This window comes from Crocodylus siamensis, chromosome 2 (genome assembly GCF_052110815.1).
Source record: "Crocodylus siamensis isolate JL-2025a chromosome 2, ASM5211081v1, whole genome shotgun sequence".
In the NCBI taxonomy this organism is placed as follows: domain Eukaryota; kingdom Metazoa; phylum Chordata; order Crocodylia; family Crocodylidae; genus Crocodylus; species Crocodylus siamensis.
This window is the reverse complement of record NC_143396.1, coordinates 163,871,673-163,899,390: the sequence shown is the minus strand read 5'-3', so window position 1 is coordinate 163,899,390 and position 27,718 is coordinate 163,871,673. Positions and strand designations below refer to the sequence as shown.

The window sequence follows — 27,718 nt, the reverse complement described above, 5'->3', positions numbered from 1 at the left end:
AATCAGTGAGTGCATAACTGATATTTGACTCAAATTAATATTAAATGGTAGGTCTTGACAAGAAATTCAGATTCCTGTAAAAAAACAAAATCCATATATGATATAGCGCTGTAGTGGCACTACATTGTTTGTTCCTTCTTGTTTGGTTTTCTTCTTATGTTCAGTTAGTTGATGCTACCTTTTGCTGGCATTTGTTTCCTAGGCTTTAAATTTAAAAGAATAAGCAGAATTATGAGGTTAAGGTAAAGGCATGTCAGGATACAGATATGACAGTTTCCTCTAAAGCAATAGTTCTTCATCTTTTAGACTCAAGGCACCTCTTGGAAAATGCCAGCTACCAGCTCTTAGTTCTTTGACTTTGAAAAAATAATAGTGCAGCTCTTCTTTTTGCAAAGAACTCAGCTATAACAAGTCAGAATCTTTTTGATACTATGGATTCCTATTTGAAATCTCTGGGTTTATCTCTTGAATCATATGTAGGCAGTTGTGCATCTAACAGGGATAACATCGAGGGACACCCTTAGCAGGTTCTCATGGCACTCCTGTGTTCTGTATCGCTTTGGTTGAGAATTGCTACTGCCCAAGTGATATGTAATGTTTCTTTTTGCCTGCTATGACAGACATGATTATGGGTGCAGACTTTAATATTTCAATATTCGTTTTCTTGTTATTTAGGTTGGTGATCTGAAGACTATGTCTTTAAAACCTTTTACCTGCCCCTGGCCTGAAACAAGGTTTCTTCATGCAGGCAAAAGTGTATATAAATTTAAAATCCGATATGGCAATATCAGGTAAGTAGATTCTTAATTCTAGGAGTTAACAATATTCATGCCCTAGCCTACAACTGCATGGAATTACATTAAGGGTGTCTTGTGCTGCAAAGTTTAAATCAAGCCTTTTGTGAGAGTCCATAAATACCAACCCTTTCAAGAAGCCCAAACTGCATTAGTCGCTTTCTGGGCAAGTTAGTCTGGATATTCCTCCAGATTATGAATATGCTGAACAGTGGCTCGAGAAAGGAATTTGAACTTTTTGAAATATTTTTCTTTCATCCCACAAAACCTGAGCATGTCTGCAGGTATTATTTGTTGGTGGTGGTGTGGGTGCTGGTAAGTATGCCTTTAGATCAGATGGCCTAACATTTTCTAGTTTAAGATATTTTCAGATGTGTATGACTTTGCCAAAATTTAAGTGCTTTGGCTGTAAAACTTCTATGTCATGCCTTGTGTAGACTTTAATTGGAAACATCCAGCTAAAATAGTTCAACCTTTCTGAGAAGCAGCGTTGGAGGAAATATCTTATTTTTTTTTTAACTTGTCACTGGAAAATGGGCAACAGCCAAATACAAGACCTCTGTACACTTACCTGGGGAACCAGTAGTGGTTCGTCTCAAGCCCAGTACTGACACAGTCATAGAGTCAGGATCCTTGAGAAGTGTGAGGCAGAGACTGGTGACTCGTTTCACTGTATGTCCCCAGCTTCAGCATTTTGTATCCCTTCTAGCTGTGACCCTATTGATTGCCCACCTGGAGTGTGAAACCTTCCTCCAAAAAGCCTGCATTTGACTACCTTCTCATTTACCAGAAAGGCAAATTAGATCATCTCAGCTGATCCAGATTTGGTCTCAGCCAGGGGAGAGGCAACAAGAGGGTAGTGAGGAAGGGTAGCAGATCTGTGTTGTGACTTCATTCTCCCCAGGGCAGGCCATGAGTCCTTTTACTACACTGATCTTCATGAATGACTTCAAGGGGTTCCAGGACTTTTGTGAGATGCACGGGCAGTCTCTGGATCTAGCCCTGGAAGTGTTTCATGAGAACCAACTTAAAATTCAGAGGAATGGTACAGAGCCCTTTGGGAAGCAGGAGGTATAGGTTAAAACCACCTCTAGATGAGTAGGGCCCTGCACCTCAGTCCCAGGCTCTGTGGATGCATCTACACAAAAGGTTTACTACTGAGTTGATCAATTAGCTACACAGTAAACATCTTGGCATCTACACGTGAAGCCATATTAGGGTGCATAAAACTAATAAACTGCAGCGGGTAGTCTTGTAAAATACAAGTTCTACTCTGCCATGGAGGTTTTTTTGTGTGTTCAGCAGTGCATGTGTAGATGCTGCCCTGGCTGGCTGGCTGGGACACAGGGTGCCTCAGTGCAGGGCTAGTGGGCAGGCAGTCCCCATGCTGAGGCACCCTGCACCTGAGCCAGCTGTTCTGCAGTACAGGGAGATGGGGAAGCAGTCAGCCCAGGGCTGGTCCCCCATCTCCATGTGCTGTAGACCTTCCTGCTGAGGTACACTGCAACCTGTGCCTGGCTGGGGCACAGTGTGCCTCAGGACAGGGGCTCCACAACACACTGACAGAGGAGCAAGCCTTGCACTTGCCTGCCTTCTGGCTAGCCCTCCACTGAGGCACCCTGCACTCCATCCAGCCCCCCTGCAGCACATGGAGCCCAGCCGAAGCAGCCTTTCGCTGGCAGCTTGATCTCTTGGGTCTTCTGCCAGGCTGGACTGCTCCAACTAGGCTCCATGTGGTATGAATGAATAAACTCTGGAGTAATTTCCTCTGTTTTTTCTTCTTAGGTGCACTGTTTGAACATGCACCCGAGAGCAAAAAACTGTGGAGCAATCAGCTTTGGGGCTTACTTGACCACATTAATTACACACATAGATGTGCCCCCTAATCACAAGCTCTCACCATAGGTTATTGGGCTTATTGGTGAGAAGGTCCTCCTCTGTTGTTCTACTTCTGGCAGGTATCCATGTAGGGAAATTTTATTTCTCCATAGGTGGAAATAGAATGCAAGCTGTACATAAGTGCCAAAAAATGAAGTTAATGTGACTGCATAAATGCTACTTAGGGGCATACAATGAAATAAGATTTAGCCCCCAGAGTAGAAGTTGTGTGAACAATGTATCAAGAACTACAGTGGCTGTTGGATTCTTCACCTTCATAAGAATTCATCTGATTCTGCTGCATGCTCTCCATGCACAGTGATAATGCCCTATATGTAATAATAAGTACAGTGCTTGAAATGCCATCTTTTTCATAGGCTAATTATGTTTTTGGTTTCATAGCAGTGATGGCATGGGCGAAAATACTTCATTGGAACTAGAGGTAGGTTATGAAGCAGAATGCTTGTGCTCATTTTGATATCCTATTCATTATGGGGCAAATGGTGTTCTAACAAATGGAATACTAATATCCTTAAAAGAAAAAGTGTTCTGGGGGTTAAGCAGTTGAAACAAATCTATCACTTTAAAGTGCTCAGTCCAAATACAAATGTTAGCCTGGCAGTTTTGAAGTTCAAAATCTGCTTTAAATACAGTTCAAAATCTGCTTTAAATCTGTCTAATACATACAAAATGTTGAGGCTATGGAGGTACTTTCCCATCTTGACCTTTCTGAAGGCGCCTACTATGGACTTAGGCCTCTTACCTTTATTAGGTTTGAAGTGAACATTTTCCATGCTTTCACTCTGGGACTAAGCTAGTGTGTAGCAGCCATTTTTGCCTTGCTGGTTTGACTGGCTTTTGGGCACCTGCATTTCTCCAGGAGCCTATGACTAGCAATATTAGCCCACAGCTTTCTTAAAACAATGTATTCTTACTTAGCATTTGAAACCAGCCCTTAGAGAGAAATGTATTAAAACAAGCAACCAAATTCATATTTAGCTTTCTCTACTCATACACAATACGCAGCTTCACTAAGTTGAGTAAGTTTTCCTCTTAGAGAAATGGAACACAACCAGCTTACATTGTCTTCATGTTAAAAAGATGTTTTAAGTATTATGGTCAAGGAAATATGCAAGAGAAAAGGATTTTTGTGGGTCAGATTTTTTATTGGACCAACTGCATGGTGGGGATAGGCTTAGACAGGCTTTCAAAAACTTCCCAACCATGCAGTTGGTCCAGTAAAAGAGATCACCCACAAAGCTTGCATTTTCTTACCAAAGTTAAGTTCTTTGAACCCGCTGGGTCACAACAGCATATTTCTTCCTCTCTTAAATTTGCTTAAATTGAAGAAAGGTCTTTCCTTACAGAGGGATCTATTCTCCTTGCTTAATCTTGTTTACTTCTGAGCCCACTAATAGCATTAGTAATTATGTTGATGAAATGCATCTCTTTTCACAATTTTATGACAATGTAGTCCTTTTTACCTTTTAAAAAAGTGCTAATTTGGTTCATAAAATAAGCAGAAAGAAAACTTTCTGTCTGTAAGCAGCACTATTCACTATTCAGAAAAATACATAAAATACCTTGCAAAAGTTTTTTTTGGGGGGGAGGGGAATTAGATATGGTTTTCTAGTTAAAAAGGGGTGGGGGTGGGCTCTGAAATCTAAAATCACGTAACCTTACTTCTTTAGCATTTATTAAATGTCCCTGCACTGATTCAACAGTAGCATCTTAAATCAGCCCTATGCTGAATGAATCTGTTGTTGTCTGGGGTTTACCTTTTCAGCTCCACATGCATGAGCTCACCAAAACATTTCCTGAACTGTAAATTGTTTTAAGAACCCTCCTGGACTTCATGTAACTGAAAACATGTCTCACCTGGAAATCTGAGTTTGAGCTGTCCATTCTCATAGTTTCAGTAGTAGTAATTTGCATAATCTCTTAATATTTCTCCATTTTTAAAAATTTTCCAGGAAGCCATTCGAGTAATCCTTGGAAATCTTGATAATACACATCCATTTACTACAGAACATTTCATTATATTCCCATGTATCCTTTCCAAATTCAACACCCTTGCTTTTGAGAGGTTTAATTCCATATGAATATGTATCAGTATATAGAATTTATAAGCCAAGTCTCAGCTGGAATGTACTGATAGTGAAGTCAATGTAGCTACGTATTTTACCCCGGTTGAAGACCTATCATTATATTTGCCTTTATTCACATTATTTTTATTTGATATTTACTTTTTTGTTTATACTTATTTAATATGTATTTATTTAGTTGTTTTTATTTTGACAGTGTTTCTCAATCTGTTCCAGTTAGTGGCTCCTCATTCAGTCATATTTTCATGATCCCTTTACATTTACTATAACAGTAAAAAGTATTTCTGTGAAAACAGTGAGCCCATAGCATGAAGCCTCTCTATTTGACATCTCAGAATTTGAAGATCTTGGTTACTTACATTTATTCCGGAAATTTACAGGTTTTTGTAATTTAGAATTCTGGTTCTTTGCAACTCCTGTCATTATGATGCACCAGGTGAAGAGCACTGGAGTATAGGGGTGTTTTTGGGATGCTTTAGAATTGTCTATGAGCTTCTGCAGCTGGATTTTGTGGGTAGTAGTATTATTGTACAGGAAAGAGGGTAGGCTATACACATTAGAAAGAGGACTCTCATGCTCCCTCTATCAATAGTCAAGCCAAAAACAATGTCCAGCATGGAACTTGAATATTGTGTGCAAGCCCTCCATTTATCTTTGAGCATCTTAAAGTAGAGAAGATGTTTAAGAATTTGGGGGCCATTATGGGAAATGAATTTCAGCGTAACTGTTCCACAAGAGGAAGGCAGAGTAAATATGCACTTTTATAGACTGACTAAATAAGAGAGAGATTTTGTAGATACGCACACACCCTGGTGTGCAGATGCACAGCCACAGCATACACATGGCCAGGAAAGCAGCCTGGTGGCGTGTAGAGCAGTGCCCAGCAGGTAAGTCTGTGGAGGGAAAGGTGTGGGGGAGGGAGAGAGAAGGGTTGGGGGAGCAGATTGAGGCCCCCCTGGTGAGGGAGTGAGTGGGGCTGGGGTGAATGGGACCCTGGGGCTAGGGCAGGTCATGGGATGGAGCCATGGGAGGCTCATCCAGGGGTCCCAGGACGAGGCAGTTCCCTACCACTGCACACACCGCTGGGGGAGACACTGGGGGCATGTACCCCCTGGATTTGTATGCAGGGTGGAGGTGGGCTTCCCACTGCGAGTTGGGGCTTTACATTTTGCTGCCTTTGCCCTGGGAACTGTGAGTTGTCCATTTGTCCTCTGCCCATCCGGTGGTGGGAGGCACAATATGGCATCATGTGGCTCACAGGGCAAATGCAACAGGGTGTAGAGCCCCGGCCTGCAGCGGGCAGCCCTCCTTTGCCCCATGCACAAATCTGAGGAGTGCATGCCCCCCACGCCTTCCCTGAGGGTGTGTACAGCAGCAGGGAGTGCCCCCCACCCCATGCCCCTGGATGAGCCTCTTGCGGCTCTATCCCATGACTCAGCCCTGGGAACCCATTCACCCCTACCCCACCATGGGGGGCCTAGATCTGCCCCCTTACCCCTCACAGACTTACCTGCTGGGTGCTGCTCTACGTGCCATTGGGCTGCATTCCTGTAGGGTTACCATATTCCCAGTTTCAAAAAAGAGGTCACCTGTGGGGGTGGGGGATAATATGATTGTGGGGTGGCAGTGATATGCCTGTGCCCTGCCCCTCACTCCCAAGCCACAGCCCCTGCCCCAGCCTTGCTGCTGCCCCTCATTCCTGACCCACAGTACCCAGCATCCTGCCAGGGTATGTGGGGCTCCCCACTTCCCTGGGCTCAAGACTCCCTTGCAGGGTCCCATCCTCCCTGGGCTCCAAATCCCTCCACACGTACCCACAGTCCCCCATACCTTCACAAATCCCCACCCCCACACCCCACCCTCACCCCCAACCATACAAAGTACCTGCATAATTTTGAGTTTTTCTGTGCATCATTTTGAGTTTTAGCTGTGTGATTTAAAATTGCAAGTAGTTGCAACTAATTTTTTAAATCGTGCAACTAATCACAATCAAATTTTTTACTCATTTGACAGCGTGTGTGTGGTTTTTTGTGTGTGTGTGTGTGTGTGTGTGTGTAAGGTGAACCCTGAGGTGAGGGGCTTCAATCTACCTGCACTCCTGCTTGCCAGGCTGAGAACCCCAGAAGGGACCTCCCTCCCCTGCCTTCTCCCCCTCCCATCCAAAGACAGCAGCTGAGCAGGCTGCTCTTCCAGCCTGAGCAGACAGAAATTAAGTTGTGCTGCTTAGGAGGGGCTTAATTTGAACACTTGTACAATGAGGATTAATTTGTTGCACAATTGAAGGGCTTTGCAGTCATGCTCTTCTGTTTGGACACAGCTTCACAGTAATTTCAAGGGGCCAAATGGATAACAAATGTCATTGCTGTCTGCACTGCTTGACTCTTGACTTTCTTTTATGCCCAGTGGTCCAGCTTCTTCAATGGTATTGGCATAAACTATACACCTTTGGAGGTTAGTCTTGTTACATTGATTGATGCAACCTCCAATCTCCCTAGCACAGAGATGGGGAATAACATTTTAGAAAAATGGAGAAAAACGCAGCACCTTATACTTCCTACCTCTGCATCTGACAGCTTGGAAGTTGGCTCACTGGCTGTTACTGACAGAAATTATTTAAAATACAGGATGGTCTGAAACAAAGCTGAGAAGTCTGTGTGTGATGGCACATCTACATCTCTCGCATGTAATGCCATGCTGAACTACGTTCCACCCAGAAAAGAAGTAGTGTACCTCATGTACATGGGGCTACACTCAAGCTAATTAGCACTATTGAGAGGCAGAGTCCATTGGTCCATGTATGGCACCCACATGGACGTGAATCTTCTGCTTCCAGTTCAGGAAGTAAGTAGTGTGTGATGAACAGCAGAATGGGTTTTCTGCATGGCATAATCTGGTATGGTAACCGTGTTATGTAGGCAGACCCCAAGTGGCAAAGTTTCTGCTTTTAGACCATTCAGCACTAAGTGCAACCTCTTGAGCCTCTTATCTCTGGTATATGAGTACTCACAACCTTTGAAGTTCTCATGTCTGTCTTTGTTAGAGTGCCTGAGTGGAATTCTCTTCTTTTACATGATCTGTAAGTGGCATTTCTGACACTTATGCAGCTTGTACATTTGAGCTCCAGTAGCTGGGTGATGGGGGCCTACAACCCAGGTCTTTTCTGGGTAAGTACCCTAGTTGTTCAGTTTAGTATAGAATCAGAAAAAGAATCAGAAAATTAGGATTGGAAGGCACCTCAGGAGGTCATGTAGTCCAACCCCCTTCTCAAAGCAGGGCCATCCCTAACTAAATCATCCTAGTCAAAGATTTGTCTAGCTGGGTCTTAAAAAGGATGGAGATTCCACAACCTCTTTGGGTAACCTGTTCCAGTATTTTACTATCCTCCTAGTGAGAAAATTCTTCCTAATACCTAACCTAAATTTCCCTCACTGCAACTTGAGACCATTGCTCCTTGTTCTGTCATTTGCCACCACTGAGGATAGTTTACTTCCATCCTCTTTTGAACCCTCTTTCAGATAGTTGAAGGCTTATATTAAATCCCCTCTCAGTCTTCTCTTCTCTAAACTAAATAAGCCCAGCTCCCTCAGTGTTTCCTCATAAATCAAGCCCCTGCCCTCAAATGATTTTTGATGCCCTCTGCTGGACTCTTTCCAATTTGTCCACATCCTTTCTAGAGTGGGGGACCCAAAACTGAACACAGTACTGTAGATGTGGCCTTACCAGTGCTGAATAGAGGGGAAGAATCACATCCCTTGACCTGCTGACAACACACCTACCAATGCAGCCCAGTATGCCATTGGCCTTCTTGGCAACAAAAGCACACTGTTGGTTCATAGGCAGCTTACTGTAACCCTTGGGTCCTTGTCTGCAGAGGTGCTGCCCAGCCATTCAGACCCCAGTCTGTACCAGTGCATCAGATTGTTCCATCCTAAGTGCAGGACTTTGCACTTGTCCTTTGCACTTGCACTTGTCATCTGCAAACTTGTTGAAGGTGCCTGTGCCATCTTCCAGGTCACTGATGAAGATATTGAACTAAACCAGCCCCAGGACTGACTCCTAGGGCACTCCACTTGATACCAGCTGCCAATTGGGCATTGAGCCATCAATTAGTATCCTTTGAGCCCGATGACCCAGCCAGTTTTCTGTCCACTTTACAGTCCATTCATCTAACCCATACTTCCTTAACTTGCCTGCAAGAAAGTTGTGGGAGACTGTATTCAAAATCCTTGCTTAAAATCATGATATACAATTCCACTGGTCTTCCCCATGTCCAAAAAGCCAGACATCTCATCATAGAAGGCAATCAGGTTGGTCAGGTATGAGTTGCCTTTGGTGAATCCATGCTGATTATTCCTAATCACCTTCTTCTCTTCCAAGTGCTTAGAAATGGACTCCTTGAGGATCTGTTCCATGATTTTTCCAGGGACTGAGGTGAGGCTGACTGGTCTGTAGTTTCCTGGATCTTCCTTGTTTCCCTTTCTTAAATACGGGGAATATGTTTGCCCTTTTCCAGTCATCTGGGACCTCTCCTAATCACAGTCAGTTTTCACAGATGATGGCCAATGGATCTGCAATCACATCAACCAACTCCCTCAGCACCCTCAGGTGCATCAAGCCCCATGGACTTGTACACATGCAGCTTTTCTAGGTAGTCCATACCTGTTCTTTCAGCACTGAGGGCTGCTCACCTACCGCCCCCCCCCCCCAACTGTGTTGTCTGGTGGAGTGGTCTGGGAGCTGACCTTGCGTGTGAAGACTGAGGTGAAAAAGGCATTGAGCACTACAACCTTTTCTGCATCCTCTATCACAAGTTTGCCTCCCCTATTCAGTAAGGGACCCACATTTTTCCTGATCCGCCTGTTATTACTGACATACTTGTAGAAACCCTTCTTGTTACCCTTCACGTTCCTTGCTAGCTGCAACTCCAATTGTGTTTTGGCCTTTCTGTCTTCATCCCTGCATGACTGAGTAGTAATCTTATACTGCTCCCTAGTTATTATAAGCTTCTTTTCTTGTGATTTTTAGTTTACTGAAGAGTTTCCTGTTAATCCAAGCTGGTCTTCCGTCATACTTGCTAGTCTTCCTGTGCATTGGGATGGTTTGTTTATGCACTCTCGGCTTCTTTAAAGTATAGCCAGCTCTCCTGGACTCCTCTGCCCCTGAGACTGGCTTCCCAGGGGATTCTGCGTGTGAGTTCCCTGAGTGAGTCAAAGTCTGCTTTTCTGAAGTCCAGGGTCCTTACTCTGCTGCTTTCCATCCTTCCTTTCCTCAGGATCCTGAACTCAATCATCTCATGGTCACTGCTGCCCAAGTTACCATCCACTACTACATCCCCCACCAATTCTTTCCTGTTTGTGAGGAGCAGGTCAAGAAAAGCATAGCCCCTAATTGGCTGCTCCAGTACTTGTACCATGAAGTTGTCCCCAGTACTATCCAAAAACTTCCTGGATGGCCTGTGCGCTGCTGTATTGCCCTCCCAGCAGATGTTAGGGTGATTGAAGTCCCTAATGAGAACCAGGGCCTGTGATCGGGAAACTTCTGCTAACTGTTTCAAGAAAGCTTCATCTACCACTTCCTCCTGGTCTGCTGGTCTATAACAGACCCCCCACCATGACATCACCCTTGTTGCTCTCTCCTCTGATCCTAAACCAGAGACTTTCAAGAGGTCTATATCCAGTTTGATACTGGAGCTCCAAGCAGTCATATGGCTCTTTTACATAAAGTGCAACTCCTCCTCTTCTTCCCTGCCTGTTCTTCCTGAACAGTTTATACCCATCCATGACAGTGCTCCAGTCATGTGAGCTACCCCACTAAGTCTGTTTCTTTCAATCATGTCACACTTTAGTGACTGTGCAAGGATTTCCAGTTGTTCCTGCTTGTTTCCCAGGTTCTGTGCATTTGTGTATAAGCACCTAAGGTAACTAGTTGATTGCCCTGGTTTCTCAGGAAAAAAGAACATCCCTCTTGTTGCCGCCTCCTACTTGCTTTTCCCCCAGATCAGCCACTTCCCCACTTAACTCAGGGTTTTGGTCTCCACCCCCTGGGCAAACCTAGTTTAGAGCCCTCCTCACTAAGTTAGCAAGCCTGTCTGCAAAAATGCTTTTCCCTCTCTTTGTCAGGTGGATCCCACGTCTTGCTAGCAGTCCTTCTTGGAACAACCTCCCATGGTCAAAGAAGCCAAAGCGCTGCTGCACAGCTAGGTATTGATCTGCAGGATGCACTTACTCTAGCCCGGGCCTCTTTCCTTGACTGGAAGAATCAAAGAGAACATGACCTGAGTTCTAGGTCCCTTCATTTTTGCACCCAGAGTCCTGTAGTCGCTTTTGATCCATGCAGGGTCTCTCCTGGCAGTATCATTCATGCCCACATGGATAAGTAGCGTACAGTAGTAGTTAGCAGGCCAGATGAGTCTCAGTAATCTCTCCATGCCATCTTGGATCCAGGCTCTGGACAAGTAGCATACTTCCTGAGACAACAGGTCAGGACAACAGATGACTCCACCCGTTCCCTGCAGAAAGAAGTCTCCAACCCCTGCCACCCGTTGCTTCTTCTTGGTGGCAGTTGTCTTGATCCTTCCCACCTTGGTGAGGCCTGTCTTCTGTCCTCCTCTACCAACGGAATGTGCTCCTCCCTCTCTTGCTAGGAGTGCATATCTGCAAGCAGAGGTAGTGGCAGTGGCTCTGGCATTGCAACGTTAGGGTTACCATACATCTGGGTTTTCCCAGATGTCTTCTCTCTTTTTGGCCCCCTATCCTGTCTGGGTGGGCTTTTAAAATGTGATCAAATGTCTGGGTTTTTTTTCTGCCTCTGGCTTTTTCCGGGTACTTTCAGCTTAGTTGCTTGGGGCTGGGAGGAGAGGGGCAAGGTGACTGGCTATCGGGGGATAACATGCTCTGCGCACAGGCCCCGGCAAGCGGCTTGCAGGTAAGAAAGACACAGAAAGAGTGTGTGCGCATGCACATGGGAGCTGTGTGGGCAGCGGGGCTGGGGGTACAGGGGGCTGCATGTCGGGATTGAGGGGCACCAGCAGGGCTGGGGGGGCAGGGGGCTGCAGGTCAGGATTGAGGGGCACCGGCAGGGTTGGTGGGACAGCAGGGCTGGGGCATAAGGGTGTTGTGGGTCAGGAGTGAGGGGCAGAGGCAGGGCATGGGCATATCACTGTGTCCCGTCCCATCCCGTCCCCAATCTTATCCCTTCCCCCTCTCTGCCCACTCCCCCCCACTGGTGTCCTATTTTTTGATACTGGAAATATGGTAACCTTATCAATGTCCTCCAGCCATTTCCTTGGGTCTCTTAATCTGCCTTCTCTTTCTTACTGCCCTTCTAAGCACACCTTCCCTAGCAAACTCGCCTGGAAGCTGGCTTGTTTATTGCTCATTGTCCCCAGTGGGGTTCCTTCTTTCCTGCTTCCTCACACCAAGCTGAAAGGCTCTCCCCTCAAAAGGGGTCAGGGCAGCAAATTGAGCTGCAAACTGCTTACCCTATTTGTAGCCCCTGGTTGCTGGCTCCCTGGTCGTTCAGGGACTCTCCTTTTATACCCTGCTGGGCCTGGACTGCATCCGTCCCTTCACTGGGGCTTCTGTCAGGCACAGGCAGCAATCACTCAGGAATCAGCAATCACTCAGCTAGCAACACTTCCAGCTTTTCAGACCACACACTCCAAATGCACGCAGCCCACCAGACAAACACTCAGCAAGCCAAAGGCTTTTGGGGCTGAAACGTGGGAGAATCCTTATCCTCCTCCAAATATCTATGGCCATGTTTTTTTCCAGGGGGAGTTCTGTGAGGTATACATACCCAGTTTACATGTGTATGGCACTGCTTATATGCCCAGATGCCATGTAGCCTACTGAGCATGTGCAGTAGCTGTGTAAATGCTTACATATACCCATTACACGGGTAATAGAATTGAAAACTATATAAGTAACAAAAATGTTATTCATATGCTGGAAAACTGCCATTTGAACTGACCAAACAGTACCAGAATTTGGGCCTCCCTGTCCATAACTTCAAGTTTCATTGTCCTGCTTGGGGTTACACTATATTTTTAAACTCTTCATTCTCTATCTTTTTTCTAAAGCAGTCTAATTCACATTTTTGCTACAGTTCTGATAACCTCCTTTAGGTTCTTGATACTGCCCGTTTGTCTTTAATATATTTGACTGTTTGGTGACTTGTTCCCTGAATTCTCTGTTAAAATTGTATTCATAGTGGCCATGGGCTCTCCTAAGAGGGTGAGTGAAATTCAAGCTTTGATGGCAGGGCTCTCCACTCTGCTGTATTTCATAAAGATATAGACTCCCTTGGCACTGCCCTAAATGTCTATGTAAAGATGTCTCAGATTTTCACCTCCATTCACCTCTTTCATAAGTCATCTAGACTTTGTCATAATTTGAGGATGAGTTTGGGGGCTAGGAATGGAATCCGTATGTACTCAATTCAACGTTCTGAAGCTTAGTGTATGTAAGGGGGAAAAACATCCAGTTAGTCCAGTCTGAACTATTCAATTCTATACATTGGATTGTCTTCTGAAACTCCAGTCATTTCAATAAAAATTAGACTGTGTTTAATGTTCAGTAACTTACCCTAGCATATATTCTAGGGCAACGATTCTAAACCCTGAGCTGTTGCACAATCCTTCTAAGGGTGTCATCCAGAATTAGCACTGTTAGATGTGCAAATATCTATACATGATTTATGAGACAAACCCAGAGATTTCAAATAGGAATCCATAGCATCATAAAACTTCTCACTTGTTGTGGTCTTTCTGAGTTTGTTGTAACAGGTGAATTGCTCTGGGATTTTTTTTCATAGTTAAAAAAACAAGTAAAAGCTAGGAACGGGCATTTTCCCAGGGGTGCCTTGAGTCTAATGAGGGGCGCCTTTAGTCTAAAAAAGACTGAGATCCACTGTAGTAGAGTTGCAGTAGAAGAGCTTGGCATCTTAATGTGAGTGTGGCTCTCAGAACTAGAGCTAAGTAAACAAAGTTCCTGAAGTCTGCAGTGTAAGCGCAAGCTGCTTGTTGTACACTATTCTATATTCTCTTAAGGTTACAACTCTATGGCTAGCGACAGACATTAACAAAGCCCCACATGGCAGGGCTGGGCCACAGGGGTGGGAGTGGGGCCACCCCAGACAGCTATGGCTCATTGACAGGGAGGCTGAGCTCTGTCAGTGAGTGCAGCTTGGCCTGGCACACATGATCTGCAGCTGGCCAGGCAGCAGGCTACTCGAGACAGTTCAGAGGTGCTGCAGGGGCTTGTGGGTCCACAGCAAGCCCCTGTGCTGGGCAGCTGCTGGGCTCCAGGCCCGCTGGCACCTCCAAGCTGGCCTGGGTAGCCTGCTGCCTGGCCAGCCACTGCCTGTGCACACCGGGCTAGGCAGTGCTCATTGACAGGGCTCATCTTCCCCATCACTGAGCCACAGCTACTGGGAATAGCTCTGGCTCACAGCCCGCTCAGCCCCAGTCAAGGCAGCCACATGATGGGGCCAAGCCGGGCCATGGGGACAGGGCCACCCACAGTGGTTGCGGCTCAGTGACAGCCACTCCCTGTGCCCAGGCTGGGCAGCACCACGCAGAGCTCCCCTCCCTGCCTTGCAGAGGTGAGGGGCAGGGGAACGAAGTGGAGAAGGTAGAGTCCTCGTCCAGCACCGAACAGAGCCTCCCTTCCCACCCAATGGTGGGGGAGGAACAGTGGGAAGAATCCCCCTCTGGGGCTGGGCTGGCCTGGCCAGCCCTGCACAAAGCCCCCCTCCCAGCCCCATGGCAGGGAGGGGAGGAGAAGGGGGAAGAGTACTTCCCCAGCAGCGAACAGGACCACCCTCCCCACCCTGCAGGGAAGGGGAGGAGTAGGGGAAGGGTCCTCCTTCGGGGCCGGATAGCCCCACACAGAGCTCCCCCAACACCCTGCAGCGGGGGGGTGGAGAGGAGCGGTGCAGCCCCCTGGTGTGGGGTGGGAATTAACCCCCTTCCTGCCCCTTTTCCCATACCACAGCTGGAAACTGCCAGCCCCAGCCGCCCCCTCCGGGAAGGAGGAAGGAATTAACTCCTACCCCCACTCTTCCTTAACAGGGCCATGCCAGCCAATGTCTCGTTATGTCCCTGCTTGGGCTATAGAGCAGATGGGCAGGGCCAGCCCTATTCTCTGCAGCAGAGAGCACAGCCCAGCCCAGGCAGCATGCTGGGATGCTGAAGGACACTGGTTTAACTTGAATCAGGAATAAGTGTGGGACAGAAGTTGCATAAGCTGGTTTGACTGAATTCAGTTAAGTCTGATAACTACATTCAACCAGGTTAATTTTAAACCCGTTTCAGCCATTTTGAAACCGGTTTATGTGCACTGAACTTCTGTTCTGTTACAGGTTTAAACCAGTTTCTGATCACTTAAACCAGTTTATATGTAACTTCTTTCCCTAGCCCATGGGATAATGTACATGATCTTATATACACTTTTTATAAAGGTACATTTTTGAAACATTGAATTGAGATTTAGCCACCAGCTTCCTATCCTTCTCATATAATTTTCACGCTGAAGTTTTGAGTCTTAATTCCATTATCCAGATTTAAGTAAATGGGAGAGAGTGTCAAAACTGAGATTCAAGCACGGAGGCAAACTTCTTGATCCATATCCTTATGTTTGTATTATGTATGTGGAATGCAATTCATTTCAGCAAAGTGTTTTCATCCGTGAGTTTATAAATTTATGTTTGAACGAAGTTTTTTAACAAATGTATGTTGGTACAGCATGGTCTAAATGTCACAAGTAAATAAAACAGTGTTGTTCTCCTTCAAGGTTGGGAAGAGAAGCCATTGACAAATTCTGGTTCTCTGGAACAATTGAATTTCGATTGTTCTTTTAAGAAAATGACTGGCAAGGAATCTTCTTTCTGCTTTGATATGTCTTCCCTTCCCTCACCCTTCTCGTTTCCTTTTATAGTCATCTGTGTTGATCTTGAAGGAGTACTCTACAGTGCAGCAACTTGGGCACTGATGGTGCCTCACTTTTCTCCTTTTCTCTTCTATTAGTTTACACTTTAATTTTTGAACACTGTAATATTTGGGCTGACTAAATTCTTTGGATCTAGTATTGGGTTTTGGGGGTATGTCTACACATGCAATTAATGCACAGAAAGCTTACTGCACAGTAACCTTTCTGTGAGAGCCCATCTACATGTGTACCAGTTGGGAGCAAATTTGCTTCCAGTAGGGGCAATTTAGGGCAGGGATACTCCTACCATATAGCAGCCAGGGAGAACTCTAGGTTCCGCTGGGTCCCAGCTCCAGGCTGGCAGGGTGCACCAGTGTCAAGTTTGGGCTCTGCATGGTGGCGGACAGCTGTTTCCCAGCCCCCTACCCCAGTTGGCCAGTGGGGCAGCTGGCAGTGAGCCCCTGGCTGGGCGAGAAATCCCTACCCAGCCAGGGGCTGGCAGGATCTGTCCTGCTGGTGGGGCAGCTGGCAGTGAGCCCCCAACTGGGTGGGGAATCTCAACCCAGCCAGGTGCTAACCCAGGGGTGGGCAATTATTTTGGGCGGAGGTCTGCTTACTGAGTTTTGGCAAGCCATTGAGGGCCACATGGTGGGCAGCCAGGGGAATATAAATATTAATTTTCTAGATTTTTTTTTTTAGGGCCCCCATGGGCCAGATAGAATGGCCTGGCAGGCTGCATCTGGCCCCTGGGCTACCTAGAAGCTGTCCTGCCCATGGGCAGTGAGCCCCTGGCTGGGCAGGGATTCTCTGGTCAGCATCTACACAAGCACTACTACACAGTTAATTTAGTACCTGTATTTATAGGTACTAGCTAACTGTGTAGTAGACTAATTTACTGCACAGTAGCTGCTGCACATGGTTACATGGTGGCGGTTTACTGCACAGTAGATTGGTCTACTGTGTAGTAAAGCATCTCATGTAGATACACCCAGGGTGAAATATGATGGCTGTGATAAACATGAGATTGGATGATCTTATGGTCTCTTTTGGCCTTAATTTCTATTAAATCCAAAAAAAAAGGAAAAGAACACAGCATGTATTTCCATGTGTATTAGTCCTCATGCTCAAGACAGGAACTTTGGAAGACTGCATGATAGGCTCCCCTGATGACCTCTGCCATGCAATATCCTTCCCATGTTTCCCCCCCGACCTTAAAAGCATTTGTTTATGAATATAACAGTTTTATCCTGAACCCTTTCTTAGATTGTATTACATGAATGTTTTTCAGTAGCAGACCTCAGCTAGCTCATGAAAACCAGTTGCTTCCATTGCTCCATGATATAGCCTTCACAGGCTGGAGTTCTCATTCTGAAAGAATGATGCTGTTTGTATAAACAACAAAGTATACACCCATTCTCAGTATGCAAGTCCAAAATGGTCTCTAAGCTGTTTCTGTAGCTCTTGCCTAATTCCCTGAAATTAAGATGCAATGCAGGCATTATATTGTTTTAAATTAAGTAAAAAAGTTCCTTCTTAAATATTAAATATATTAAATATTACAGGAAAAGAAGCAAATTTGGATGCTTGTAACTCTGTAAGTAATATTTTTACTTAAGGTTTATAGTGCATGGGCTAGAAAAGGGAAAACATGCTGCTGGGAATGCATATATTAGGAAACATGAAATAACAAGACAACAAATCTGATATTTCTCTTCCTTTAGGTCCCAGTACAGCAAGGCATATAAGCATGTAATGAACTTTAAGTAATTTGGGCCTGATCCATAGTCCGCTAATGAGAATGGAAGTCTTTCTACTGACCTTGACAAGTTTTGAATGAGATTCAGGAATGATCCCATTTGCTTAAGGTGGACTTCTTCCACAGAAGACCCAGTGACTTGAAATTGACCTGTTGCACTAATTATCTCCATCAGTTGAGTCAGTGCTACAGTAAATATTTTTACAGTAATGAAGTAACTTTCTAAAATACCAATCTACATGGTATATTTCAGGAAGAAGTTAAAGTTATTCTGAATTCCTTTGCTGTTTGAGGCCTCAGGTCTAGATTTTTAAGGGTGTTTAGGCACCTGAAGAAGCAGAACAGCTGCAACAAAGATTTTCAAAATTGCATATCTACATTTTTAAGCATTTAAATGTCTCAAGTACCTTTCTTTTAATATTAAACTCCATATGACAATAACTTGTTGTCTCCCACCACAACAGAAGCTAGAAATATGAGTAAAGAGGCTGGTAGTCTGTACATTAATAGTGTTGTGTTTCATCCTGTGTTGTAGTTGGAAAGTTTTAAAATCTGTTTGAACTCTGTTAAAATTAATCATTTTATTATTTTTCTCTACAAAATTATTTTTTGTTAAAAGCAAAAGGGAGAAAACATGAAGTCTTAAATGTTTTAAAGGTCAAGAATAGAAGTGAAATTACAGAAGACACTGAAACAAAAGCAAAAAGGAGGCACAGGAGGGTGGAGGACCCAGCAGAGCTGTCACAGAGAGAGCCATGTGTGGAGAGGTCAGTTTACTAGGAAATGGTTAATATTTCCTCAAAAGTCTGTGCTTACAGTTTTAATACATTATGGGCCTCACTTTTTAATTTCATTGCTATTTAATGCACTGTGCTGTTTGGTTTCTATTTTCCCTCCAGAGTTAGCACTTTTCAGCAATGTTGTTTGCAGTAGGAGTGAGATAGTAAGAAGCTTTATGTATCCATGTGAGAGGAGTAAGCAGTCATAAGGTTCCTTTTTATATACCTGGGGTTGCCTACCTTTGTCATGGGTAGCTTTTCAGAGAGAAGGGGCTGCTATCTACATCCTCCTATGTAGGTGGATGTGGTTGTATAGAGACAAGGCTCTGCCCACAGCAATGTACCAGACAACAGAACTGAACCAACGCTAAAAGGAAAATCATTCTTCTCCAGGGATAAAGGCAGGTAGCAAGGGGCGAACTAGCAATCATGTTGTGCCTCTGAGTTCCAGTCTAATTGGTCTCCTGCAGCAGTGCAACTGCCTCTGACTAAAATGGTTATGCAGAAGGTGGGGTAGGATGGCACCTTAGGGTGCCTCTAGATGTATAGTCAGGTGGCTCCAACGTGCTGTAATTACAGCACATTGGAGCAGACTCAGTTAATCAAGTCTGCTGAAGTGTGGTAATTACTGCACTCCAGCAGACTCCAGCATCACATGTATAACAGCTCGTTTGAGCTTTAGTTAAAGCATCCTCACTGCCATTTTTCAGTGTGGGGACACTGATACACATGATGCTCCAGGTACTTTAATTAGAGCAGCTCTCTCCACCCCAGCCAGACAACATGTATAAATGCCCTTTGAGACTAATTGGTTCAGAAAGGCATGAGCTTTCATAGGCAACAATTTACTTCACTGGACGGTAGAGATGGATAGCTCATGCTTTTTTAAACCAGTTTGCCTCTAAGGTAGGATTCCAGTTAATCATCCTACCTTAACTTCTGCCTGACTTGAGACTAACAGCGCATGTCTACACGTGCACTTTAATGTGCATTAGACTATTTTACGTCTGCACATTAAAACATGACATAAGCCGTGACATTAAAATAGCCTGCTGCACATTAAGTGTCACTAAAAATGCATGCAAATGTGCTACTGCACATTTAGATAGTCATTGATTAAAAGCAAGGAATAACCCAGAAGCAGGGACTAGAACCATGGTTTCCTCCTCCAAGGGGAGCACCCACAACACTGAAATAGATTAATACTCCATTTTGCATCCTGTTCTTCTGGTCTCAGGACTCTGTCTGTTGGGCCCCAGCTTCAGCGTCACTGGACTAGATTTGGAGGATGTCTTCATCCAGCCTGTCCTAAAGCTACCCAGATCTGCCATTCACCATGCAAGTGTCCAAACCACAATCTCTATGGTGCTTCTGCATTTTGCATTGAACAGTCCTTAATGAAAAGAATAGATATCAGTGATATAGCTTCTGCCCTACTGGGGCAGAGGTCAGGACCCAAAGCCCCCTCCCTTCTGCGGCAGTGCCATTTAACCAAGCTTTGCTTCCTCTGGCTGCCCCTGCTGTATACCCTGGTATCTTCCCTTCTTGGCTGCTCAGCTGGGCCAGCTTCAACAGGAGGATGAACAATGCCTATGCCTCAGCCTGGTGGTTAGAGCGCTTTTGGAGCCCAGGTTTCCCACTCCCTGGCCGTGTCTACACAAGATATTTAGTAATATTTAGTAACTTATGTAAACAAGTATTAAATGACTGTACAGTAACTGCGCAGTATTGCTTAGTTACCAAGGAATGGCTGTTTTGTGACACTGACTGCGCAGTACCTTGTGACTACTGTGTAGTAGCATTACATTACACTTCCTGATACACGATGCTACTGCACAGTCAGTGATTATCTCATGTAAACATGGTCCCTGAGGAAGTGCCCTAACCACTAGGATTTTGGGCTATAAAATAGGAAAAAAACCTCCTCTGCTGCATGTTTTTTTGTGACATAATCAGAGTTTTGCTTCTTCCCAAAAGGGTGAAGGATCTAAGATTGGATGTTTGGGGTCCAAAATGTCACTCAGGTAGCTAAAGATAGCCAGGCTAATGTTTCTTGCCCATCTAAAGATGGGATTGGTTTGGGGCATTCAAAAAGTCTTCTTTCAAAAATCCTACTTTTTTCATAATTTTTCTAATATTTATTTTCCTAATCTTTCACTCAGTTTTACTTGGCTTAGGAAAATTAACTCTTTTGAAGCACCAGGCCTATATGATACTAGTTGGAACTGTCTTCTCTTCACAGAAGAGAACAGTAGCATTCATAGTAAAGTAGGGTTGGAAGGGACCTCAGGTCAGCTACTCCAAGCCCTCGTTCAAATCAGGATCAGCCAGTCTAAATCTTTCTAAACAAATGATTGCTTCTTGATATCCTCCTACTAGTGCAAGGACAGGAAGTAATTTGTTAAAATATGCTCAAGAGATCCAAGGAGGGGGACCATGCCCACTGTTACAGAGGAAGGCCCCAAACCCTCATCCTTCACACTGATCTGACCATGGGATGGAATTCCTTCCTGATCCCAGATGTGGTGATTGGTCTCTCTAACAGACTGTGTATTTTCAGGGAGCTTATAGCAGCCTGTATGCTTTCAGGGGCTGCAGCCAACAAGCAACTGATTTTAGGCTTGCAAGGAGGACTAGCCCAGCTGTAGGTAGCAAAACCTGATTATAGACTGCCTAGGGAACAGGACCAGCAGAGGCAGATAACTAGTTGGCATCTAGGCAGCTAAAAGGGCTCCCAGAGAACAGAGCCAGAGTCATCAGGGAGAGACAGGGCTGTGGGCTGGATGCTGCGAGCTAGAAGCTGGAAGTTGGAGAGCTGCAAGCAAGAGTGGAGTGTTGAGTAGGATAGAGCCAGCGGGTCAGCTCATGAGGAGCCTGGGGATCATGCTAGGAGTTTCTCTCTCCTAGAGGACCATGAATGCAACAGAGAGACTGAGAGTGAACCTTCCTGTTACTGAAGAGACTGGAGGGACAAAGGAGAGAGTGGGCAGGCAGCAGCAGAACCATGCCTGAAGACTCTCTTTGGGTGTGGGAGAAGACCCTATCTGATATAAGCATTTGGTTTATGAACTGAGTTGTTACGTTGACTCCTGCTGCGAGGGAATTTGCCCTGGAGGAATACAGATAGTGGAAAAGACTGTAAGTGAATCTGAAAGACTGTATGTTTGAATGAGCAAATCCTCCAAATCCACTACAGTCTCAAACTAAGCAGAAGAGCAAAACCCTCTAGTTGGGAACCTCTGGGTTTTTTAAGTCTCAGAAGGAACATTGGCTGCCTACAGTCAAAATCCACAACTTTGGCTGTGGCCAATGCCCAATGCTGTTGAGGAAGATGATAAAAAAAAACAAAAACAAACGATCCCTAACACTCACAGCAAACGGGGGAAAAAAGTCCTTCCTGGCCCCATGTGGCAAAGAGCAAAGCCTAGAAGCCTGGGATAACCAGGCAGCCTCCCCTCTGCCCTGCACCCTGGGGACTGCAAGCACAACTCCATGCATCCCATACCCTGACAGGAGAGCCAGAACTGCCTTTTCTATCATCCTCTTTCTTTCATAAACTTATCCAAGCTCCTTAATTCTTTTTTCATAACCAACTGGTTGTGGAACTCTGCTTCATCCTCCCATTGCTGACTTTGATCCTCTTCCATTTCTACCTGCTCTGGACTGCTTCACATGGCGTGTGTGTGTGTGTGTGTGTATCTTCTGGGCTTTCCATCTTCTGCTTTTCACAGTGCTCTCCAGGCATTGCTGCTTCAAAATTGCCCCTGTATGTAAATATAATTGTCCCTCATTAAATGTAGCTGGGCCACTCTCCCTGCTCCTTAAGCCAACCACCAGCTTCCAAATTAATTTCTCTGTGGCCATTTTAATAAAGTTCAGATGCAACATCATTTCTGTTAGAAAATGACTGTGTGTGATGAGCTTTCCAGCATCTGTCTCCTAGATCAAATCTTCTAAAAACAGAACTTTCTTACCACACATTAGATGATGTATGCCTAGCTCTGTTTCTTTAGATGCCAGTCTGTAATATAAACTCCTTGCAAGACCAAGTGTGATTCAAAGTCTATAAAACCCCTATCTCGATTAAAGTCTGTGGGACTCTCAGACTCCTTTAGATTCAATCTGCCTAACAAAACTCAAAGATTAACTGCTAGGTCTATGGACAGAGGTACATTTGAAGCACTTCAAATTCCATTCCAGTTTGGAGCACTTTCAGATGCAAAGCATTTCAAATGCTGTACAGGTGTGTAATATCTTCCACATGTCACCCTGAGGACTTCAAAAATTGCTGTGGTGACATGTAGTAGTGGTGCTCTGCATAACAGGGCCACAATAGGGGGTTGTTCAGTCCTGCAGCTCTAATGCATCCACCTCATCAGGAAAGGGAGGGGGAGAGCATGATGGACAGCTAATAAGTATTCTCGTGTGTGCTTGGCTGTCCTCAGGATCTTCTGGAGCTGATGGCATGCAAGGAATCCTCTTCAGCCCCCTCACTGGAGAGCAGTAATTCCTGCTTTACCTCTCAAGCTTTGGTCTCTTAAAGTGCTTCAAAACAGAACATCTGTCCAGGGCCTTAGTTTGCTGAAGAAATCCTAAAAGTCGGCTGTCACGTCAGACACGGCTAGGAATTAAAGGCTGCTTCCAGACAAAACGCTTGGTATTCTAATCCAAGCAAAAAAGCTGACAAGCAAATACAGATGATTTTATTAAAAGTGCAGGGTTGTTGCTTGTAGCTGTGTTGGTCTACGGATGTAGGTAGGCAAGGTTCTTTTGGTAGATGTGATAGCTTTTATCAGACCAACTAAAATAGTTGGAAAAAAAGTTATTTTCAAGCTTTCCAGCATAAACACCCTTCATCGGGCATAGGGAGACTCTGCAGCTGTTATGAGTTCTCTAAGAGGAAAAAGAAATTAAAGTGTAACAAGAACTCTGTGAAAATGTAAATGAGTGAAAGTTTGGAAGACAATGAGTAGAGATAGGCGGTGGGGGATGTGTGAAGGAATGTAAGTGAGAATTTAATGTTTTTTATTAAAAGTGAGAATTTTTAACGTCTCATAGCATAATTACCATTAAATCTGACCACAGTCTTCCCTTTTCCAGTGCCCGTTCATGAAGCATTTCATTGGGAAAGAAAATGTTTCATTTGTTTTTTAAGAATTCTTCCTGGGGTGGGGGGGAGGTGGAGCTCGCAGTAGGGAAACTCTACAAAATCACTATAGAGCTGTGATGGAAGCCACACAAGACCATTGTAACCTCTATTTTGAATTTTGCAGTTACCATAATACACACAAACATTCAGTTTCTAAAATCATATTCAGATTCCTTTTTCATGGGCTGTACTTTTTTTAAAAAATCAGCATATTGGATTGTCTATTGTCTCTGAAGTGACGTACATGCTTGGGATCTTTTTACCCAAATAAAATAAACTAAGCGTTCAGCAAATAAGTGCTGTGGTTGGTTGAGTCATATACAAATGGGTAATTTCCAACGCTTAGGCATGCTTCTAGGACAGGAAAGAATGAACGTTTGTTGATGCCTACAACCTTAAGTTTCATGTTCTGCATGAGTCTTCCCTTCTAATCAAAGCTGACCAGGGAATGACTTTTGTGCCCAAGAAAAAAATTAAATGTGTGTATGTAGTTTTGTATATGTGCGGAAGCACCCGTGCCTATCTCATGAGATGCACCTCAACTTTTCCACTTGATCTCTTTCAGTCTCAGTTCCCCTACAGACAGACAGCTTGCTCCTAGCCTTGTATAACTGGAACTGGAGTAAGACCAACCACTCCCATCTGCCACGACTTGTTCTTAAATATAAATTGGGAGGGAGCTCTTAATCCTCATGCATGTTGTATTTAATCCAGCCCTGGCACCATCTTCTGGGGCTCTACCTCCCCTACACTCCACCTTACACCAACCTCTGAGGTCTTAAATAGATGGTTATGGGTACGAAGATTATATTCTCTTGTAGTGCCTTCTGAAGTAGATAATGCATAAAACAAAACCGTACACAATTCAAAGATCACTCCAGATCTTAGTTCATTCTTACAGTCTTTCAGCCCAGAGTTGGACCACTTGGTCCTTGTCCTGTGAGACCCTGCTGACCTTAGGATCCACGGTCAGAATGGAGTCCACTGTGAGCTATTCTTGCCCCACTCTACTCACAACTCCTCTCAACTAACGTCTCTATCTTCTCATTCAGGTTCAACGTTCCTGCTCAGGTCCCAGTCATCTGCCAATTGCCAGGACAGTCCTGCCAGTAAGTCACTCTGCTCCTCCGAGCTGTCTTGGTGGGCTTGCTGCTGACAGGCTGCTCTCCACCGCTTGCCACTTCTGGGGCTTCTGGACCTCACTTCTGGTCTGTCCATCTCCATGGACCGGGCTGCTTTTAACCTGGGCACGGGGTTCCTTCCCATGAAGTGGCAGCAGCACATGCTTACAAAGTGTGACCACACTGGCGTTGGGGTTTCCCCAGCGGTTGTCTTTTTAATCGGCACCATTTCTCGCCACTGTTTTGCCGCTCCTTGCTGGCTCTGCAGGTACAGTTCTTCTCGTCCTTCCTCCATTCCATCACAATATGCATTTTTGTTGTTATTATTTTTCTTTTAATTTTTTATAAAGTTTCAGTGAAAAACTCCACTGATATTTTTTCAGGTTTTCATTTTTTATGAATCAGAAATATTTAATTGAAATCAGAGCTCACCATAAAAATTTAAAATTGAAGTATATATTTTAGAATCCAAAATAATATCAAACTGAGCTTTAATTTAAATATTTGTAGTTATAGTTGGTTATAGCATAACTCTCTGTTTCTTTTCTTAGACTTCAGTCCTTATACTTTTGGTTTGTTTTTAGGGCTGGAGCTGAAGATATTCACCATACAAGTGAGACAAAGAGTCCATGCAGATGGGTAAGATACAAGATCATTCATAAGCATTCTTATGTTTTAGGAAAAAAACCAGAAGAACACAAAATCAAGTTGCATGTTGCAGGGTGGAGGACTTATTGCATGTTAATACAGTGGAGGAGGGAGAGAGCCCTCCCAAATTTTAGCCCAGTTGCCCCGGTGTAAGAAATCTGGGTTCAAGGTACTCCACATCTAGAGAGGGGAGTGTGCTCTCTAGTCCTCTTTATGCTGGCCCATTGCATTTGTCATTTAATTTCCAATTGATAAAATAGCTAGACCAGTGATTCTCAACCAGGGTGTCACAGCACCCTGGGGTGCCTTGAGATCTTTTCAAGTGTGCTGTGGGGTGCCATGCAATATTAACAGTACTAGGTGTTACAGACATGTTTTACAGAATAAACCCAGAGATTTCATGTAGGAATTGGAGTTAAAAAGACTCTGACCTGTTGTAGTCCTTTTAAATTCTTTCCAACAGAAGAATTGCTCTGCTGTTTTTCCGTAGACAGAAAACAAGTGAAAACTAAAAGCTGGCATTTTCCAAGACGTGCCTCAAGTCTAATACGAACCACTAAATTATACTACACTGTGATTTGTTTCTATCCCACAGGCAGTAGGGCCGTCAGCTAGAGTCCATTTTCCCCCTTACCAACCTCTTTTTTCAGGGCAGGATACATCTTACTGAGCCATATTTGATCTGCATCATCTGTGTGACTACATGTCTTCCCTTCCTGACTGTTCAGCCTACCAGCTTCCAGGGAAAGGCTGAAGAGTGCACTGGATAAAAATGATCACCTCACTTCTGCCCAGGGTCCCATGAGAGACTTTTCCCTGACCCTTTCCAGCCTTTCCTATATACTGAATCCCAAACTATGTGCAAATGCCAAAGCCTGCAGTAACAGTACTCCATAAGGGCCTCTGTGCACATGAAAATAAATGGGATTTAGACTTAGGTGTTCCACGGTAATGTTTCATGAGTCTGCTCCTATCCCACAGTAAGTAGAAGCTTGCAGAAACATATTTTATTTAGGGGTGAACGTCCTTCCACTTCCCTCAGAATTGGACTGGCCCCATGAAGCGCTGGGGTCAGTTCTTGGGCAGTAAGTCTGTCCAGCCCTTTTTAATTTGGTATAGTTTGTTCATCTCTCTGTATCCTTAGACCCAGATTCTCAGAACTGCAGCTATAAAAGTTTGTGTGCCTGACTTCGGTATCTCTTTGCTGACAGGGTTTCTGGTGCAAAAGAGTGTATATGGACAGTTATGCAAATGAAATATTTCATTGAATAAATATCCATTTATTGAACTGTTTAATAAAAACATTTGATATTCTTTAATTTTCTGCACCTGCATAGGCATCTTTTCTCAAACTGTGACCACCATGGAGTAAACTTAGGATCTTTGGCCACATCTAGACAAGCAGGGGTGTGTGGTTTGTGGCGCCACAAACTGCACACTTGGAACATTAAAACATGCAAAATTTACTACCAGGATTTCTGGGTAGCAAAAAAATAAAGCACCAGGAAAAAAAGTGGCACAGCACACATTACAGTAGCGTGTGCCATAACTAAGGGAGGCTTGGTTCCCCAGGAGGACACTGCCAAAGCATCTCTATGCTCCATTTGTGTCCCAGCTGTTCCAGTATGCTGGGAGCTGGGAGGAGCTGGGACAGGGCAGTTTGCCCACAGTAGGGCAATGTGTGCCACGACAAAGTGCATATGCAGGGGTATGCACTGTGGCACAAAGTAGCAGCATAAATTTGTGCTGCTACTATTTGTGCTGCTGCAAGTGTACACCCGTTTGCCTGGACAGCTTTCAGTGACAAACCTGAAAGATTGTCCTCCTGGTCTTCAAAATTCTAGTTGTCTTTTCTCTCCACAGGTCCTGACATGTAGAGGGACCTTATGAAGGGCCTTTTTTGTGATCCTGCATTCCACAATGCATATAAGGGCTCCCAAATGAGGTCTGGTCATGATCATGATACTGTCCTCAGAATTGGTGCAAAACTGGGCCAGAGTTGCCGTGCCGAACCAGTCCTTGGGCTGGATGAATTGTGCAGGGCCAGTTAATGGACTGTGTCCAGCCTGTGGAGCTGCAGCATCTAGTTGTCCAATTTCTGGCCGTGTGACACAACTGCAGCATAATTGTCACAGGTTCAGGCACCATGGCAGCTACTGTATTTCTCACTACCAAAATTCCAGCCCCAGGATGTACAGCTTTGCTCTCTGGATGTGATCCGTGGGGCTGGAAATCTGACAGTGGGACAAGTAGTAGCAGTGTTAATTTCTGCAGCTCTGGGAGCTGAGGCAATTGATGCTGCCACTCTAAATCCAGTTGCCAAATTTTCAGCCCAGTGGAAAGCCTTGCAAGCTGTCTGACACGGTGACCATGAGCTGGATCTTTGACTCCGTTCCACCTAAGGAATGGAATGAGAATCTTGAAGAGACATCCTGTATGATTCTCTCATGACAAACAGAACATTTCAGGAAATAGAGAAGAAGGGCAGACAGTGACTAGCTGCAAGTAGGATGTCCTGACACTAGAAACCTTTGAATCCCTATTTAATGTGTTATAACTA

At 44.7% G+C, this 27,718-nt stretch overlaps 1 protein-coding gene across 1 annotated transcript; it reads left to right on the top strand.

Moving 5' to 3' along the window:
* Positions 1-693: 693 nt before the first annotated feature.
* On the top strand, positions 694-27,035 carry MAJIN (membrane anchored junction protein). The gene is given in 5 exon segments (XM_090034541.1): positions 694-795; positions 4,598-4,721; positions 15,339-15,464; positions 24,442-24,498; positions 27,022-27,035. Coding segments are annotated over 5 exon segments (423 nt in total).
* Positions 27,036-27,718: the final 683 nt, after the last annotated feature.